The sequence below is a fragment of the Pempheris klunzingeri genome, chromosome 7 (genome assembly GCF_042242105.1).
Source record: "Pempheris klunzingeri isolate RE-2024b chromosome 7, fPemKlu1.hap1, whole genome shotgun sequence".
NCBI classification, from domain to species: domain Eukaryota; kingdom Metazoa; phylum Chordata; class Actinopteri; order Acropomatiformes; family Pempheridae; genus Pempheris; species Pempheris klunzingeri.
In genome coordinates, this window is record NC_092018.1 from 26,578,363 (window position 1) to 26,598,006 (window position 19,644).

Genomic DNA, 19,644 nt, shown 5'->3' on the forward strand with positions numbered 1-19,644 from the left:
ATAGCTATGAAAAAGAAGGAGCGATGAAAACAGACCTTGTGATTCTTTTTCATTAAATGCTTTGTTGAAATAAGTGACTATAACCGACAATGAAAACTAATCGCACTGCTTCATTCTGGGGATCATTTGCATGTTTATCTCAAACATCACGCACCTGCAAATGAAAGTGGCTGCATATTAGATAAAGATAGAATGAAGTGAACATTCATCTTTGATTTGCTGATTAATGATTTTTGCTGTTTCTACAAGAAAGTCATCACCTTGGTCCGTCTATTTGTTTTTCCGTGTTTGCTTGTTCGTCTCTGACCAGCAGCCTGCAGCACGGTTCCCATAAAATAATGGCTGGATTGACATGAAATGTCAGAACGAAAAACAGAAAGAAATCTATTAACTGTCTTGACCCCCGACAAGGGCTGCAACTAATGATTATTTTCATTATTGGTGTGTTGATAATGTTCTTGATTAATCGATGAGTTGTTTGCTCAGTGTCCCAAAGGCCAAGATGATCTCCTCAAATGTCTTGTCTTGTCCACAACACAAAGATATTAAGTTTACTATCAAACAGGACTAAAAACAAGAAAATGTTGATCAATTTTTCTTAGAAGAATAACTAGTTTTAGTTATGTCATACACAACTAATCTATTAATCGACTAATCATTGAAGCTGTGCCCCAACCTTTCTGACAGCGCTATCACTGTGTGTACTGTGTGTACTGTGTGTACTGTGTGTACCCTTAACTCACTCATCTTCTCTACACAGTGATGACTCTGAAAGTAACATATTGACTATACACTACACTTGTTCTGCCATCTACTCAGTTCAATATGGACTCTATTTATGTTGTTGTGCATCTGGGGAGGGGCAATCAAATTACATCTAGATAAGGATTTACACTGAAGAAAGCAGATGTAAAAACACTCAAGAACAGATTAAGAACAGATTCGATTCAATTGCCTCAGTTACTGCAGGACATGGTCTGAGACACACTTGTATTCTAGCCAGATGTTTTACTGTACACGTATTGGCATATTTATGTCTTAAAGCCACACATAATGATCAGAACTCCCCTCCAATGTATATTATCACATGGTATTCATATCCAGGATCCAAAGCCAATTATTCATCTTCAACGAATAGGAAACATTTGTGTGAAGTATGGTAGAAAATTTAAGCTTCAATTTAAGATAGTTGGACACCTAAAGTATACAGTGGGTTCATCAGAGCTATTTCGCCAAAAACCGCTAATAGCTATGACTGGACATGAGCTGAAACAATGAGCTGAAAGTCACTAAAATGCTCCATTGAACTGAGGAGAACTGCAGAGTCAGGCAAGAATTATGTGTGGGTTCGTCACCAAAAGCAACACCTATTACATCACATGTAGTCCTTCTGAAGTGTGAAGCTTTGAAAAATGTTACCATTTGACAGAAACAAGAACAAACATTCGGAGGAATGGATCCCTGTTCACATTTCATCAGAAGGTGCAGAGGGTGCACCGTGGACAAAACTGGATGTTGTGTTAAACTAATTAAACCATTCACAGAGAGGTGGGAAAGGAATGTAACCCTGTAATGGGCTCCATTCAGAGCTAGTGCTGGGGTTGCTATTAATAGCAACGAAACAATGACAGCTGAAGGAGACACAGTTGCTTCCGGAGGATTCCCAATAACAAACCCAGTAACTTGGCCAGTCTTAGTCTGCCTTTGATCACATTTAGATTCAGATGGGAAAGGCTCCTCGGCTCCTGCTAAAATCAAACTGCTTTATCTTAGAGAGAAACTTCTCCAGTTGGTAAGCTACAGCGTCCATGTACCACTGTTGTCGATCTATGCTTTAGGGAAAATATACCCAAATACATTTCTTACAGCTTCTGTATGCGATACATGCAAATCATATCCCCCCTCGGGCCAGTGTTATTTTAAATGCTGAAATGCAATGGAGAGAGATAAGAGGAGCAATTAGTACAAATATGACAGAACAAATCATTTGACTTCACTTTTGGATGCATCATCAATGATGATACACATCCTCCCTTGAAGCCCTCAAGTACTCAGAGCATATCTCTGACTGGATGGTGGCGTTGGCGGAGGGGGGGGGGGGTCATGGGTCAAGGTCAACAAAATCAGTCTGTGTTCTCTTGTTGGGAGAGCTGTGCAGCTGTGAATAACAACTGTTGTTCTTCCCGTGTGTATATGTTGGGTTTTCTGGTGGGAGTACTATATTAAATTGTAGCTCCCTGGTGTAATTTTTAGTCACATGAAGCAGTCAGCATGAGTCTGAAAATCCCAGAATCCCTGTGGTGTTCAATTCAATTCAATTGAATTTTGAACATTGTATATATAAGTAAATACATAAATAACAGAAAGGATTTGGTTATATAACTAGGTTGAATTACACTGATAATATAAATGCAAAATTAATTATTTTCAACAAAATAAGATTTAATTTAAGGGGCAAATAATTCATAAATCTTAGAATCCCTCAGATTCTCCTGAGGGATCCTCAAAATTACTACATACTTACAAATGATTACTTGTGCTATTATTCTCAGCATGTGCCATCATAATAAATTAAGTCCTGTCTGTCAAAGACATGTTTGAAGAATCAAACATTGTTTCTGCCAGTGGTATCTGACATCTTTGTTCTCTGAAAGCAATTCTCCAAACTTCAAGGCTCAATCCTGGCTCATGAGTCATCACAGCCTTTACTCATTTGGCATGTCTCTACATACTTGATATCAATCACTTCAGAAAGACTAATTACCCCCGTGGTCTTGGCACTCACCAAGTATAATCAGCAAAGGTGAAAAGTACAAAAGAAGTGAATTGACTCATCTTTTCTCAGGTCACAATTTGTAAGATCAAAGTCTCAGGCTCATCTCGTGTAATGTAAAACCACTTGTTCAGTCAAGTCCAAGCTAAACCAAGCTAATATGTGTTTATCTGTGTTTGGGTCAGTGATAAAATAGTTTGGTGTCAACAGTATATTTTTGGCTAATTCACTGATTTTTTCCTTTTTCTTTCTTTTGCCTTGCTTCGCTACTGGTGTGGGACAAAAAAGTCTCAACAGCAATTAGCTAGTACAGAGATTCATGTTCCCCAGATGATTGAGCCTAATCTCTTTGGTAAACCCCTGACTTTTCATTATTAGGCCAAAATTTAATTTGTCCAATATTTTGGTTTATGATCAAATACCTGCACTTTGCATTTTGTGCTAATTAGCAGATGTTTGCACGCTAACATGCTAAACTAAGATGGTGATTGTTACGTGCTGACCATCAGCATGTTAGCATTCTTAATGTGAGCATGTTGATATTAGCATTTAGCTTTAGTACTGCCTTAAGCATGGCTGTAGGCAGCCTCGTTTTCTAGTACTTGCATTTGTTAAAAAAAAAAAAGCAAAAACTTGTGTCAAACATATGAATCAGTCTATATTGTCTGAGAAGATGATCTTAGGCTGTCTAAGGTCACATTTACAAATATGTGGAAATAGCTGTTAGAGAAGGAAGTCAGTGTAGCCATGTCTCTCTTTCAATACAGACAAGTTGTTGACTCATTCCCGCTGTCTTTTCTTTGTTTCCTGTCAGTAGGAGGACATAAACATTTCAGGTTCTGGCTATATCCTCAGATCCAACCCCCGTCTGCACAGACCAACCAATTGGAGTCACTATATTGACAAGGACATGAGCTTCCACTTCCAACAAACACACAACCAACAGTTTCTGATGTCCGCCCAGCTCGGGTACAGTGTTTTTTTCTGTTTAAAAAAAAATAAGAAGAAAAAAGAATATTGCTCTCTGCGTGTCTTACTTGACTTTCATGATGGAGCTGTGTGGCGAAGGGGAGAGAGCAGGAGGTGATGGACACAGTGGAGGGCTGCTTTCATCTTAGCCTTGTTAGACGGTGCAGACATTTGCCTTCCATTTCACTGCATGATTCACATTCTAATGACACTCCCAAGATAAGTTATTCTACGCGTATATAAACCTGTTTTTACCTGAATTTCACGATGAATCAGTCACGGCTGCATTTACATGCGTTTTGTCCACATTATGTTTGTTTTTGTTTATGAAATTACTGCTAGCAGACGTATATAAAAATCATACTGCTCCCACTCTTTCATGCTTTACTCCTAAAGAGTAAATGCACTTGACTTGGATAGTACTACCTTTTCACAATGACAGTTAACATCTGTTTTCATTGTGCAGTCTCATCCATGTCAAATGGCTGGAGCTAATCCCAGTGTGCATTGGGTGGAAGGCAGGAAAACACGGTGGACTGGCATCCAATCTACTGTGCACTCACACACACGTCCTCAATGCACCTGGCTTGGTTTCAGTGATTGTGTAGGTGTGTTGTGCATCTATGAGGCTCATATATGTTGTGTGTGTAACACCTCCACAAATGTTTCAGTCTCCATGAGGCATTTATCTATAAATGCATATAGGCTTGATATAATTACATTTATCAAAACGTAGAATTATAAATTGCATTCGATGAGAAATGACTAGAAGGTGAACTGCAATGAGAAGCTCATGCAGCTCTTTTTCTGCTCTTGTAGGTGAGTAGGCAACCGTTGGCTGGCACAGTAGTCATAACAACCTGTTAACCTAATATGAAACAGTATAACAATGGCTGTCTTAAAAACCACTACCTAACTATTTTCTTGTGCACTAAATTCACTTGACTGTAAAACTGAACTCCTGAGAGCCTCCTCAGAGCCCTCAAACTATTACTGCTCACTACAGAGAAAACTACAGAGGGTCTGTCACAGGAAATGATAAGTGATTGAACAGACAGAGAGGTAGTTGTGTCCACATCCCTTCCTGTACTCAGGCCTTTAATAGACACTCCTACTGTTCTACTTGAAAATACCTATTTGTTGCTGATCCTCTTATATCTCTCTAGATAAACACAGAATCAGATAGCATCAATAGCAAATGTGAGTGCAGCTTAACAACAAAAAGTCTTAGAATCCACAAAATGTTTTTGCATTTCTGATCCTCTTGTAATGATAGCAAAGGCTGCTGCTGGGAAGCGAAAGGTATATTTATGTTATGGCACCTAGAAAGAACTTGGTTACGATCAAAACTCTGAGTCAAATATTGAGTGACTTCAAGAAATAGCTGAGCTGCAAAGCAAAGCTCCAGATTCTCTGGCTGATCTCGGCTCAGGCCCTCAGGTGCGAGGGCCTAACACGTCATCGTTACTGACACGAGCAGCCAAATGAGATTCCTTCGCAGAGCGGCTGGGCTCGCTTTGCATAACAGGGTGAGAAGTTCAATCATCTGAGCCAAGCCTGGTGTCCTGCGGCTGCTCCGCCATGTTGAGGGGGCTGGCTGAGGTTTTTCAGGAACCTGATAACCTGCACCACTGACTCCTGTAAATAGAGCCCGTGGCTTTTGGCTCCCACATAAGCAGTGATTAATGGAGGTAATTTTGAAATGTCGAGAAGTTCAACTTTAGGATTTTCTTTTCTCCAATTTCAGTCACACCACTATTATCAGAATTTTTCTTGTCCTTAAAGTTACTCAAAAATTCAGGATGTAATTAAGTCTCGTAAATTATGCAAAATTAGAATTATAAGTACAAAATGAATTCAACCATAAAGTGGTCCCTGCTGCACTTATTGTAATCTTACTGAGGCTTTCATAACTGACTGAGAGAAGCCTTTCTGTGAGTGCAACCAGTAGCAATATAAATACACAGTTAACCCAGAGAGAAATTCATGAGAGTGAAAAATCTCTCCATTCAGCATCTTCCAAGTACATTAACAGGAACACGATGGGGTGTCAGCTAGCCCTTCTTCCGACACGCAATTTTTAGGGGCTGCTTTAGGGCCCTTGTCATGGCTTCCCTCTATCTGTTGCGGTATTAGTCACTGAGTAGGAAAAAGCCGCCACCAGCCACCCGACACTCAAATTGCTGACAAACAGCGCATGATGGAGGATTCATTCGTCGTTTCCACAATCCCTCTACCGTCGGACGTAACTGCCGCACATGTTCCCTTCACACAACTCTTTGGTGATGAGTGTGAGCGTCAGTGTGCGTGTGGGCACTGGTGTGTGTGTGTGTGTGTGAGTAAGCTGTAGGGAGAAGTTAAGCCGTGCATGAAGTCAGGCGTATGTGAGAATGTGCATCTCTCTGACTTGTGGATCGACGTAATGCAGACTGAACTAAATGCTGCTGCTCATAACGATTCATATCAGCAGCCGTGTTTTCCGCTCACTTGAGACCTCTGAATGCACGAAGCTCCTTTCTCGACTATTTCAAGTTTCAGGCACTGAAATGTTAGAGAGAGCTATTTTACAAAGTGTACTGCTGTATCACTGTAACAGACTAAATGTGGTTGGAAAAACATTACCACTAAAAATGCATTGTGGGCAATAAAATCCTCTGCAGAGGAAAATAGCTTCCATCATTGATTCTATAATATCTTTAGCAAGACATTACATTACTGAATTAATCTGCTTTAATACGGAGGACTACATTTGCATTTAAAAGTGGTCAGTTTTGTTGGATTTGCTTTGACAGTATACCACAAAATCAGGTTTGTGTCAAAAGAGGAACAAAAATCTAAAGAAGAAAAGGCTGAAAATCCACTACATTTGAGGACGACTATAACAAATACAACCATTTGACAGGTGGGTGGGAAAAGGAGAAAAAACTACCTCTGGAGCAACAGAAGCCTTGTGACCTCTCAGTTTTGCCACTGCAGCGAGCTTACACGCCTGTGCTCTATGGAAATGGGGATTGACTGAGATCCAAGAGTCACCAAAAACAGGGAGGTTTCAGTAATGTCAAACATGCATGGGCTGCGAGATCAATACCAAGTCCTGATCTCCAATTGATGAAATGCCTCTCCTCCTGGCTCCAGGGATAATCTCACCCACTGATTTATCTGTGGTAGGAATGCTCTGCAGAACATGCCGTGTATACCTGCACTTTCGGCTTGAGTTTTGAATCTATTTGGTACATCAGAATTAGATCAAATCAAACACAAACATCACACACCGTTTCGCTGTTTCACAATCAGTTACATCAGTTAAAATGCCTAAAATCAACTTGTGTATACTTTAAATTCAGCCAGCGGGACCTCCAGCGACCGTGTCACTCGATGTTTGTATTTAGACCACAGTCATTCCTTAACCTTAATCAGTAGCTATTATTTTGAACATGTCACTGAATGTTCCCGAAGCTTAACTGTAGTTATTTTGACCCAAACCGTGATCTTTCTCTGACTGGAGGACATTTACAAAGCTGGATATGAGCCATGCCTTCCAGCAACTGTTACTGGATTCGGACCCCAAAGAATATGTTACCATAAACACATTCAAGAGTTTATTCGGGTCAGCTCAGCTCCTCCATTTCCTCAAGAACATTGACTGGTGACCTCACTAGGATAGGGAGCCAATAAAATGCTTAAATGCGGTCCACACAGACAAATGATAGCAAATTTGTGTTTTAAGAGTCCCTGACAATCAACATACAAGGGTGCAAGATTAGAAAACACCTATAGGAGTCATTTTGGAAGCCGCTGTAACAATGTCTTCAGTTGTTTAGCCTGGAGAACCTGTTGATATGTGGTGGGCTACTGTTACACACAGGGTGATTATACACCTGTAGTTTGGTTCATTTGGTCTGGACTCAGGGAAAAAATTATATTGTTACATTTCAGTTCTGGTCCAGTTCATGTTCACACTGGCTTCTTACAAATAACGCGAGAGCTTTGAACATGAAGTTCTAAAGACTGAGTGCTAACCCATCGATTGGACAGCTTTAGTGTGACTCACAGCAGCTCATGCAGCACTTCTCATGAGTGTGCTTATGTTCTCTGACGTCACAAAGAGCTCGTATGACTACTGCAGCATTATCAGACTTCAAATCGCCCCTTCAATATTGATAATGACAAACAGGTAGAGACAAAACGAAATGGAGCGGATGGATGAAATTAATGAAGATATAAATAAATGGTACTGGACTGCCAAAGTACACACAGTACAATAAATTAAACATATCATAATTCTAACTAATTGATCAAGAAAAATCCCTGCATACCATGGCTAGTGAGTGATAGGCATAAATATTTAAACAGCTTACACAGATTGCTCAAAATCACTTTCTGAAACAGTCCACAATCAGCAGATGGATGTTAGTCGTAGTTAAGCTTTTGGCTTCGCGCTAAAGGGCTTAAGTTCTATGATGAAACACTGTGGTTGGGCTGTTTGTTAAACCATCCTCTTAAAGCGGCCTCAGCCTGCTCATTTGCTCCACACCAGGCCTCGATTCACAGCTTTCACACTGCCGCAACGAAAATGCTCTAACCAGGCAAACTCAATAAGGTTCAGCTAAACCGAACCAAGGTGTGAAAACATCCTGAAGCATCTAATCTCTGAGCCCACATTTGGAAACAGGAAATTTCATACGCATGCTAGTGAACATCTTTCAGTGTCTGTTTTAATATAATCTTGCCAACTATAAAGCCAAAATAGAATTCTTATCTCAAGATGTCATTCTCAACTTAATTTAATTGCATAGTATAATGGCAGAAGGAAACTGAGCTAATCTTATCTAATCTAATCTAAGTTCTCTTATGTGTTTATTTCACAATTTAACAAGTTATGTTTCTTGCCAAATGTTCTGAACCTACTGATTTGTTGTCTTCTGACCAACATAACACCAAATGCACTCTCAAATAACATATTGTAATAATGTAGCAGCTTTTCCGACTTCGGCTTTCTGTTTGTCTACCAACTGCAGGTTACCTGGTTTGTTGACCTGCTTATTTTCTCACTGACTGAGGAAACATGGCTGTGAGGATGTTGGTGAAAAACAACATGGCACTAAAACATGGAGAGGGGTACCTGGGGAATGGAGAATTGAAAAGGAAGAAAGTCCGAGCTGTGGTCTGTTTAAATTCTGCCCAGTCAGAGCACAGTTAATCCTAACAGGATGATCTGCCCCACATACTGTATTGTGTTGATAGTCTTGTTCTTCTTTTCTACCAAATTTACCATTATTTTGCCCAACATGGAGGGAAATGTCAGGTTCATATTTGCCTGATGTCTACTCACTCAAATCCAGACAGCATTTGAAGTTTTGATTGCTGGCACACCCTGCTGATCAGAGTGTATTATGTGCCTTTCAGACAGGGCGAGTAAAAATATTCCGCTGGAACAAAGGGCTGACCCATTTGTTTGATTTGAAAAGGATGCATTGGCATTTGGAGGGAAAACGGAGAGATGAATCCTTCGTCTTCCTCCACCTGTGCACAATACATGTCACAACAAATTATACAGCAGCAAAGTCTCAATGAGGGACTGATACCCATGGTACACGGGGAATGAATTCTTCTGACTTTGGTGATGCTTCTCACTTTTTATCTAACACCACCAGTGGGCCAGAGTTATCACTCATCCAGTGAAGTATCTCAACATCTACTGAATGGATTAGCTAAAAATACTTTGCAGATGTTCATGGTCCCCAGATGATAAATCCTGCTGATTTCGATGATCCCCTGGCATTTTCTCCGGTGCCATCACAAGAGTGAGGTTTTAACTTTTTGAGTAAAATATCTCATCAACTGCTTTATCTGCTGCCCTGAACTTTGCTGCAGTTTTAACGATGTGTCCTGTAGTGGATGATCACTTGACTTTTCATTAATCGGACACATTTTTAATTTGTCCAGTATTTTGGACAAATACTTCCCATCAGCCCCAGCTGTACTTGGTGTTAATTAGGTACAGCCGAACTATTTGCTAAGTCTCTTTTGCTTAGCACTTTGTGGCATTGCACTTTTCAGTTCAGGTTTTAGAGATTCAGGTTTTTTATGTGCAGATGGAAACACCCTTACTTTGAGAGTATTAGCATACTGACATTAACATGTAGTTCAAAGCACAGCTGTGCCAAAGTACAGCCACACAGAGGTGCTAGCATGGCTGTGGACACACATACATACACATGTACAATATATATATATATATATATATATATATATATATATATATATATATATATATATATATATATACATATATATATACAAAAGACAAAGGTAACAGCACTGCCACATGGTTAGTAGCAGAAATGTGCCAGGTTATGCCTATTTTGGGGAAATCTCCCCCACACATGCAGCCTCCTGACAGGCATTTCACAATAACCAAAAAGGAGAGGTTGGCAGAGATGCTGCATCACTCTCAGTTTGTGTTGACTGACTCACCATTTTGTCCCATCAGACAGACGGAGACGGTGTAGCTACATGATGAAGGGGTTTTAGTTTCTGGGGAAATCACGGTACAATTCTGGAGGTAGACTATATCAAAACCCTTCCCTGCGGAAAAAAAGATAAAAGATCCTCTGCATAAAAACAGGACGGTGGAGATTTAAATTACAGCAGTCCACTAACTTCATGGGACATGTGGTAACGTGCCAAGTCAACACTTCATTCTCTTTTAAGTATCACTTTCAAGTTCTTTTGCAGTGAATGGAAGTGACACAGTGGGCAGAACTACAGCATCTCAGTCAAATTAGCTTAATAACCCTAATTAAATAAATCATACTTAACATGAAGGGCTAAATAGACAGTAACTGCTTCAAGATGAGTTGAAAAATGAACATGGCTGCTGTGGCCATAAAACAGCATAAAATGTTATGTCTAATATTTTCATGTTATATTATTCATTCTGTCTGCGGTGTCCGACTTTTCATAAAGTGCTAGATAAGCTGTCAAATCCCATTATAGCAGAAGTGTCACTGATAAAGTGAACAGAAGCTTAAACTGGGGGAATACAGCGCGTATGATTACTGATTGATAGATATGGCTTAATAATAGGACACTCGATATGGGATTCAGATTTTGGGGAAGTTATTACAAGTTTACAGATTTCTGCAAATACTTTTTTCAAGGGAAACATTCATCCAGACTCCCTGAGAATAGAAATCGTTCTTTTGTTCCTTGGCTCTAACTCAGGCTGAGGACTTAATGGAAAAATCCACCCTTGGATACACTGACACTGCTATGTATCATCAATCTCTGGTGCTCAGTGCACGCCAGGAGTGATTTAACGTTGAGGTGACATAAATTAATTTTTAGGTACCCAACTTCCCTCAACCTGCCACATCTGCTTCAACTTCAGTTAGTGATTTCTTGCTTTTCCTTAAATGCCTTTCGACAACTGCCAGAGAGTGAGAGCGAGCGAGCGTGTTGCATTCGGCTCTGTGTGTTAGCAGACAGTGTATCAAGTCAAAAAGTCCCAGCCCTCACTCAGACCTCAGCATTATCGTGAGGCTACACTGCAGTGTGGTCCGGTGAGGCTGCTGTCAGCGGAGAAACTGGTTTCTGTGCCTCCTCTATAATGCATTGCTCTTTTATGATGGATTGTTGAGTGCTGGTGTAAAATTGTGAGCGACAAAACTAGATGTTCACCCCTGAAGTCATGGCCAACTGGACATGTTGCAGTGGATGAGGCATTACATCATTACAACCACAAAATCAGTCCAGAAAAGCAAGGTGCATCCCCCCCAATAGCAGATCATTAAATTGCTTGATGAAGTACTTCCTTGAAGGCATTCGTAATAATTGCTCAGATAAGACTGAAAATTGACGATTTAAGACTTAAGACTTGTTTTTTTTTTTTGGACTGTCCTGCAAAGAAAAACAACAGCATCGTTTCTCTCAGCAAATGCTCCAAACCCACATGTGTTTACATTCAAGTGCCAAAGCCCTCTGACAGAAATTGATTGTTGTCTGCTGGGAGCAAAGGTGGAAATAGTGTGATGTAGTTTGAGTGTCACAAAGTCGGGGAGGAAGTTGAAGAGACTTGCAGGGTCTATAAAGATTTCAACTTAAACACAGAGGTTGCTGGTTTCATCTAGCCATAGCTGCTCCCTTGACCAAGTGGTTGTTATTAACTGCAGGGAGAATATTTTTGCAGAAATGGACCTTAGTTTGTTTTCAGGAGAGCGGGCTGTCAGACAAATGGGCAGTCCAGCACCGTAACCAAGTGAGGTTTGTGTCTAAACCTAACCAGCAAGTAAAACTAGAAAACAGGTTCATTTTGCACTTTGAGATTTGTATTCCAAATGAAAAGTGCATTATAAATAAAATGTATTATTATTATTATTAGCATTGTTTTAAACTGATTTGTAACATGATGTATATATATATGCATATTTTGTTGCTCAGTTGGGAAGGTTGGGTTTTTTTTTCATCCATGTTAGTGACATGACTATAGGTGATCTGTCTTTAGTTCACACGGTTCACCGTTTGGTCCAGAAATATTTCAGGTTTTGGCTGGATTTCCATGAAACTGTGTACAGACATGCATGGTCCCCAGAAGATAAATCCTAACAACGTTGTGTTCACCAGCAGGTCACCAAACCTTTGATTTCTGACAAAATACTTGCATTATTGTCATTTTCATCAGCCTCACCTTTACTTTGTATTTAGTTATTAATGTTTGCATGACAACACACTAAACTAGGATGACGAACACTGTAAATATTATACCTGCTGTCACTGTAGGCATGTTAGCATTTAGCTCAATGCAATGACTGGAAAGCAAGATTTTCACTATCGGGAAGGGCTTCCATCAAAACACACGACTAATTAGCACAGAATTGGTTTTGGCTGATTCACCAGTGCCTCAACAAAATGGCCTTGAACACAGAAGAAAAGAGAAGTTTAATATTGCATTAAATATTCATCATGGTTTATGTGTGGCTGCAGGAGGGAAGGACCACTGGAGATTGTGTGATGGGAAAGGATGAATTAGTTTGATTTATCTCTCTGGTCTTTTTCATTTGCGCTCAAATTAGCTTGGGTAAAAATGGGTTTTCTAATTATTTTTGGTAATCTCAAGAGCTCTTTGTTACATCATATTGTACAGTATTATATAGTTCTAACGTATGGCGGCTCACCTGATTTGTTTATAACAGACAAGTTAATTTGATCGTGGTCTTAAGCGCAGGACTAGGTTATTGTGTAATATCAAGTGCATATCGGAGTTAATGATGCTGTCAATCAATGCTGACCTCAATTTAAAATGGAGGTTTCGAGGTCAACAAAGCCATGACTTTCATTTCTTTTTCCTCAGCAGCAAAATGTTTTCTCAGGGATCTACCTGCAACTATCACTGGTCTGGCTTTAGGCTTCTGTGAGAGTACGTAATGATCGGGGACACAAACAGCATATATTCTGAATATACTCTGTAAATAAGTACATCTAACCCAGAGTGGAAGTCAATGTTGTCTGTGCTGAAGCGTGGAGGAAGAACATCATTTCTTCTGCTGGTGCCAGATTAAGCCATTAGCAGGCTGGAGCATGTGCTATTAGCACATTATAATGAGAATAATAAAATCATGAAAACATCAATTGGATGAAAGAAGAGATGCTAACATTAATTATTATTACACAACAGAATTGCCATATTCATTTTAATAAGCCATGTTAGATTACAGGCTATTATTGCACATCTCGGCTGTTGCCTCTCCCCTCTGCTACATTTGAAAAATGTATTCCACCTCCTCACCAGAGAAGACATCACACCTCCAAGAGGAACATCTGTCAAAAGCCAGAGCCGTACGTATCGCAGAGTGTGTTTATTTGGGGGAGATCTCACCCCACGCACACAGCAGCCTGGGAGGTACTTAACACCAAAGACAGGTCTGAGGTCTGATTATGTGCATTTGTGCTAATGAATCCCACTGCAACGTTTTACCTCGGCATGAAATCAGAGCCTTGACTAGAATTAAGGGGGGGGGGAGTGTATAAATTTAGCTGCATGTGCTTTGGATACATTTTATACTAAAAGTCTGGGCATGTTACTATCTTGAGCATTTTATTTGGCTTGTCTGCAGAAGAAGTATGACTTTGAAACCTGCATAGCAAAAACGTGATGATTATGTGATGATTATATTATGTGTTATTTTCCCCAGTTATTCTCCCTTCAGCCACTGTGAGGTGCTTGATCATATACAACAAATCTAGTGTTTGCTTTTTTTTTTATATCACCACTTACAAAATGATTGAGTGATACACGGCAGTAATAAAATGATGTGGTGAAACAGCCATTACAGTCAATTCACTTAAAAGACTGCCTGTTCCTGCATTTTGTAGTTGATTTTGAATGAACTTAACCAGAGCCCATTTTTCACAAAATCATCAGGTATGATAAAAGCTAAGTAGCCTACTTCTGTGGGCCCATGGATCATTGCCATCCAGTCTTGCAGTTACAGTCATTTTCAATTCTGCCAAACAAGAAGCCGACCCAGCAAAATGAGAATTAATGGAAAAAGACTCAGCCTTTTAATGGAATAACTCAAAACACAAACAATGTGTCATTTGTCATTCAGTATGTGCGTTACTGTTCATCGCAGTATGTTGCGCTGTATTCCCATAAATGTGTTTAAAAGCTGCACCAGTGTGTGCTGTCCCACAGCATACGTACAAACTGATGTATTAGAGGCTGTTCTACTTAAGTGGCTAACCTCTATTTGGCAAGTGAACAACAAATATTGAAAACTGTCAAACTCCCTTCACATGACGGAAGCCTGCCTTCTGTGCATTTACGCACAGATGAAGTGCAAGCTGCCATCTTGGCAAGCGGAGGCAGTATATTTTGATCGCTCATCATCTTTGGTTCTTATTCTTGACATTTTAAAGACAGGGCTCATTTTCAAATACATAAAAATTAAACTAATTTTTGTTGAGCAAAATGCACCCACAGCTGCAGGATTTGTCCCAGACAAACACCAATTAGATCCATATTAGTTTTTTATATGACCAGGAGTGGGACACCATTTCTAAGTGCAAATGCAGGGAAAAGTGAAAACAACTTATTGCATGATTAAAGCCTGTGCTGGCCCAAACTGTTACTTAAAAAACTAGGTTGGCATCAGAGTATTTTAACGCTGCAATTCTTCTGATCCTGTCAGCCGGAAAAACTAGTTAAGTAAAAACTTGTAATTATTTTTCTATTTCTAGTCTTTCACACAGCATTTGTATTAGTTAGTCGGATGCACAGTCTTTTCTCCTCACTTCATCTGCCCTCTCACAGCCCACTTTAATTATCTGTGAGCAGAATCTCCTCACCTTATTAATGCTTGCAAATTCTACCCAAGTTCAAGACTCGCCTATGGCTGAGACGGTGGGATTTTCACCTTAATGTTTTCTGAACTAACTTTGCAGGGGAATGATCTGTGGGTGGACAGCAAGCGCTGCAGCTGCTCTGTGAGCGCAGAAGTGGATGGCATACAAGCAGAGGAGAGAAGGCTTTTCTTAATAATGTGCTACAGGAAGACCATGGAACCGCACAGTTCAAAGTGTTCATCAAAATTCACACTCGCCAAGTTCAGTTTGCAGTGTCGAAGCCAACCTGCTGAGCTGTGCTGGAGGAAATCTATAGAAACAAATTTACTCCAAGTCAGTTGGTCTGGGCATGTGCAGAAGATAACAGGCTTCAATTACAAAGCTCTTTCTCCTAATTGAAAATGCAGCTAATAGCTTAAGTGCTCGCTATCTGGGATAGCTAAAATAAAGGGGCTCACTGGGTTGGGGCATTTACAATATGCTTCTGACTGGGGGTTTGAACCCTGGAGCAGCCTTTTTCAGATCTCTCTCTCTCTCTCTCTCTCTCTCTCTCTCTCTCCCTCTCTCCCTCGACACTCCCCTCTGTGTGCCATTCAATAAAACTGAAAACCCTTCTCTCATATATCAGTAGAGATTGTGCTGCACTGCCTGTATAGTGATGCAAATAGCTCCAGACACTATTGGGGCAAATCATGGGCTTCTTGTTCTGCAACCTGTGCTCAATTCTGACGCCAGTTACATGATGTTGTATTAGATCAAATAATGCAGCCGTTCGAGACAGTTTCAAAGTGCACATGCACCACTTGAACTTAACCATGTGGTAAAAATCTGGTTGCGGTTTCCAAAGTCCCGTGCTGTGCTGTGCTGTGCTGTGTGTTCCTACTTTGCTTTGCAGTGTTTGGCCCAAAATATAACATGCAAACACACACACACACACACACACACACAGAAAGAGAAAGAAAAAATCCCATTACATTTTTAACTACTCAGGCTGCTCCCATGAGCTGTAGAGGGCAAGGAATAACAAAGCTGAGGAAAGTCTCGGCTCCTTACCTCTGATGGGCTATTAGTTATTCCAGCTAGCAGAAGCCCCATTAGGTCTGCCATTTAATGCTCCCATGCCACATTCTCACATGAAAGCTACAAGATTGATAAGCCGACCATCTCACCTCAAGCTTCTCTTGTGTTTGAGAAATGCGGTGCCTCGAATAATCTGACAAAGAGCTGATTTAGCTACCTGTGTAGCTTGTAGTATGTGACACTACTGAAAACAATGAAACACATTTGCACTAGCCTCTCCAGAGACTTCGGCCAAGGACACAAGAATGTAAGTGGTGGTACGGTACAATCCGCTGCCTTTAAACATATTATCAAATGATTTATAGGGATCCACGTGGAATATAGGAAATGAGCTGAATGGCAGCGTGAGATAAAACTTCTGTGAGCTGTGCTGACAGATACAATGGAGAAGAAAGATGCCTCCTGTTCTCCACAGCATGTCTGGTTAGTCGGACTAAAGGTGCAGCTAAGAATCCTGTGACACAACATCTTTTCTAACACAACATGTCCTGTTAATCACACCTAACCATGCTGCCAAATGAAAAAGCTGCTGGACAAAGGAAGACATATGCGTAGCATTAGAGGGAAAAAAAAAGATTACACTGGCAAAAAAAGTGCCTAATTAAGCATGAGCGAATTGATTCGTCTTTCTGTCAAGGCTTTCTGTCGCAATCCCTCCGTACTGCCCAGTTGTTCGGTCATGTAAAGGAAAACGGTTTTAGGATGGGGATTTTAATTGAAACTTGAAAAAAAAGTTTTGGCTCGTTTAGCCGAATAGTTTCTCTACATGTCTGAGATAACTGAAATAGCATAATGCAGTTTGCTACTGCAGTATTACACAAAGGCCAGACAGAACTCGAGCCCAAATGCATAATTTATCTTTTATTTGGCTGCAGGCCTTTATTGCGTTCTGCAGCCTGCGGTGACTGTTTGAACTTTGTAAATTAGACTGATGATTAAAACTGTAAGTACATGATTGCTAGAGGCAGAAACAGAGAATAGGATATATGATCAGCTGGTATGATTGTAAATATTTACATATTTAATACAGCAAAACAAATATCAAAACTCACAAGACTTGTGTGTTTGCTACCACAGCTGCTGTATCAAACACACAGGATAAGAGAGGACCACCTGCACAGTGACTTGATGTAATACATTTATATCATTTCATTCTGGACAGCAAGCCATTTGTGACTAAATAACAGACTGGCTGATATTACACAGATTCATCAATGAGCTCTTTTATGTCAGGGATGAAAGATGAACCTGCTTTCTGTATAATGCATCTCACTGTATGCAAGTTTTTTTTTTTTTCACAGAGGGGAGCTGCCACTGCAGTTTCAGCTAATGGGAATCAGATTTTAGCAATAAAACTGCGTGCTTCAGTTCAACAGCTGGGTAACCATATAGAACTGAACAAACCCAGCATATTGCAAAACAAGTCACCATGCACTGACCTTTACTTCCTTATCCCAAAACAGACAAGAGCAGAGGAGAAAAAAGTACTTTTCTCCGCAGATTGTTTGAAAATTTACCTCTCATGCCTCGCAGTGGAAATTGATTTTTGGAGGGCAACGGTCATACCTCGCATTCCCTGGAGCCTGAGATGGTGTATGTGTAAGGTCCTGTCCCATTAACCAGCACATCCATTGTCTCTGAGTGTGAAGGCTTGTAGTCCACATAGTACTCTTGTAGTGGTGAATTAAGGGAGCGCTCAGTCTCCCGTGCTTTTTTCTGGCGCTTTTTAACGGCAGAGCGCTGCTGGAGCTGTTTGATACTGCTGGGATAGCGCTTCCATGAGACATAGATAACTAGTAGAATTATAGCCACAGATAAGAGGAGGGCCACGCTACCAGCTATGATCTTGTGGAAGGACACATACTCGGTGTCTGGCAAAGGGATGGTGGGGGAGACCTCGGAAGGAGTTGGGGAGGCTGTCCTGTTCCAGATCAGCTTCTTATCCACCACGGACTGTGTGGGAAGAGGCAGCAGCTCGGGCTGAAATGCAGTAGTGAGTGGCGTTGTCGTTGAGGGGATGGGGGTGGGTGTTGCTGTACAGATGTTATAAGTCTCTACAACATCGGTCACTTTCTCTCCCTGTGCCTCTTTAGGGCCGGCACAGATCATAGTGGACTCCTTGTTACCCTTGAAGGCCTCGAGCCAGGCCACCAGGGGACATATGTTGGGGTTACAGTACCACAAGTTACCAGCCAGACTGATGGTGGTGAGGGAGATCCAAGCCTCTGTTGTCTGCTGGGACACATTGCTGAGTTTGTTGGAGTCCAGGTTGAGAGTCTGCAGATTTGGGAGGCATTGAAATGTGCTCGGGTCCAATATTTGGAGCTCATTTCCTGAGAGGTCCAGCTTTTGCAGGGAGGTCCACATCCACGGCAGACCCTGGGTTAGCAGTTTGATACGGTTCCACTGCAAATAGAGCGCCCTCAGGTTAGTCAGACGGGGGAAGTGAGCAAAGTTTATCTTTGAGAACTGGTTGTGCTCCAGATGAAGCTCAATGAGCTTAAGGAGTCCTGCAAAGGCATTACGTGTGAGGCTTCGTAGCCTGTTGTAGCCAATATCAAGAAACTCCAGGTTGCGGCAGTCGAGGAAAACTCGCATCGGTACAGTTTTTAAGGAGTTTGACCTCAAGTGTAAACTGAGCAGCTTCCGTAGACCCAGGAACTGATTGGGCTGGAGAACCTGCAGTTTGTTGTAGGAAAGGTCAAGATTACGCAAATTTGGAACGTCATGAAAAGTGTTGTTTTTCAGCAGCGTGATCTTGTTCGAGCTGAGAATCAGTTCTTTGAGCCTCCGTATCCCATGGAAAGCCTGACCGTCCACAGCACTGATGTAATTGTGGTCGAGGTAGAGCCAAACCAGTTGACTCAGGCCTGCAAACTGGTGGGCTCTGAGGTTGGCGAGGCTGTTATAACGCAGGGAGAGGCCCTGTGTGCTAACAGACACATTGCTTGGCACGTCACGGAAGGCATTGGATTCGCAGTATATTATTTTCCCATCACATCTACAGCTCTGGGGGCAGGGACGCTCACGTATACCGCTCGGAGCAGCAAGCAGCCAGACGGGCACCACCACTGTGAATACAAGCCATCTGAAAAGCACGAGAAGTCCTGCAGACACACAGAGAAGTGATAGATATAAGAGCATAACACATGTACAAATCAGAACCAATACACACAGACTAGAATACAGTGGAATAAAAAAGAACCTGAATCAGGGGCCAGATATTATAACCCATATTGTGCTCTGAGGCATTTGTCAAAAGAGGTTATATGCAGCCTACATTTGCATCTCTGTGTTCGCGGCAAATCTCCACACACACTGACATTCATTATCACAGTCAAAGTCATGTTCTTGAGACAGTGGGAAGGTGATTGATAACCACACGCATCAGGCGCTATCTGTTAACTAGTTGCTGAGAGAAAAACCTCCGTCAAAGCCAACAGCCCGCAGTCATCAGTCACAGACCGCAGGGGGCA

General features: G+C 41.1%; 1 protein-coding gene across 1 annotated transcript in view; it reads right to left on the reverse strand.

Annotated features, from left to right (window-relative positions):
- Window positions 1-19,644, reverse strand: part of LOC139204133 (leucine-rich repeat transmembrane neuronal protein 4-like) — a 36,620-nt gene that overhangs the window by 16,830 nt on the left and 146 nt on the right. The window contains exon 2 of the mRNA XM_070834099.1: window positions 17,735-19,275. Within this exon, the coding sequence (XP_070690200.1) occupies window positions 17,735-19,275 (1,541 nt within the window). The remainder of the gene's footprint in view (window positions 1-17,734; window positions 19,276-19,644) is intronic.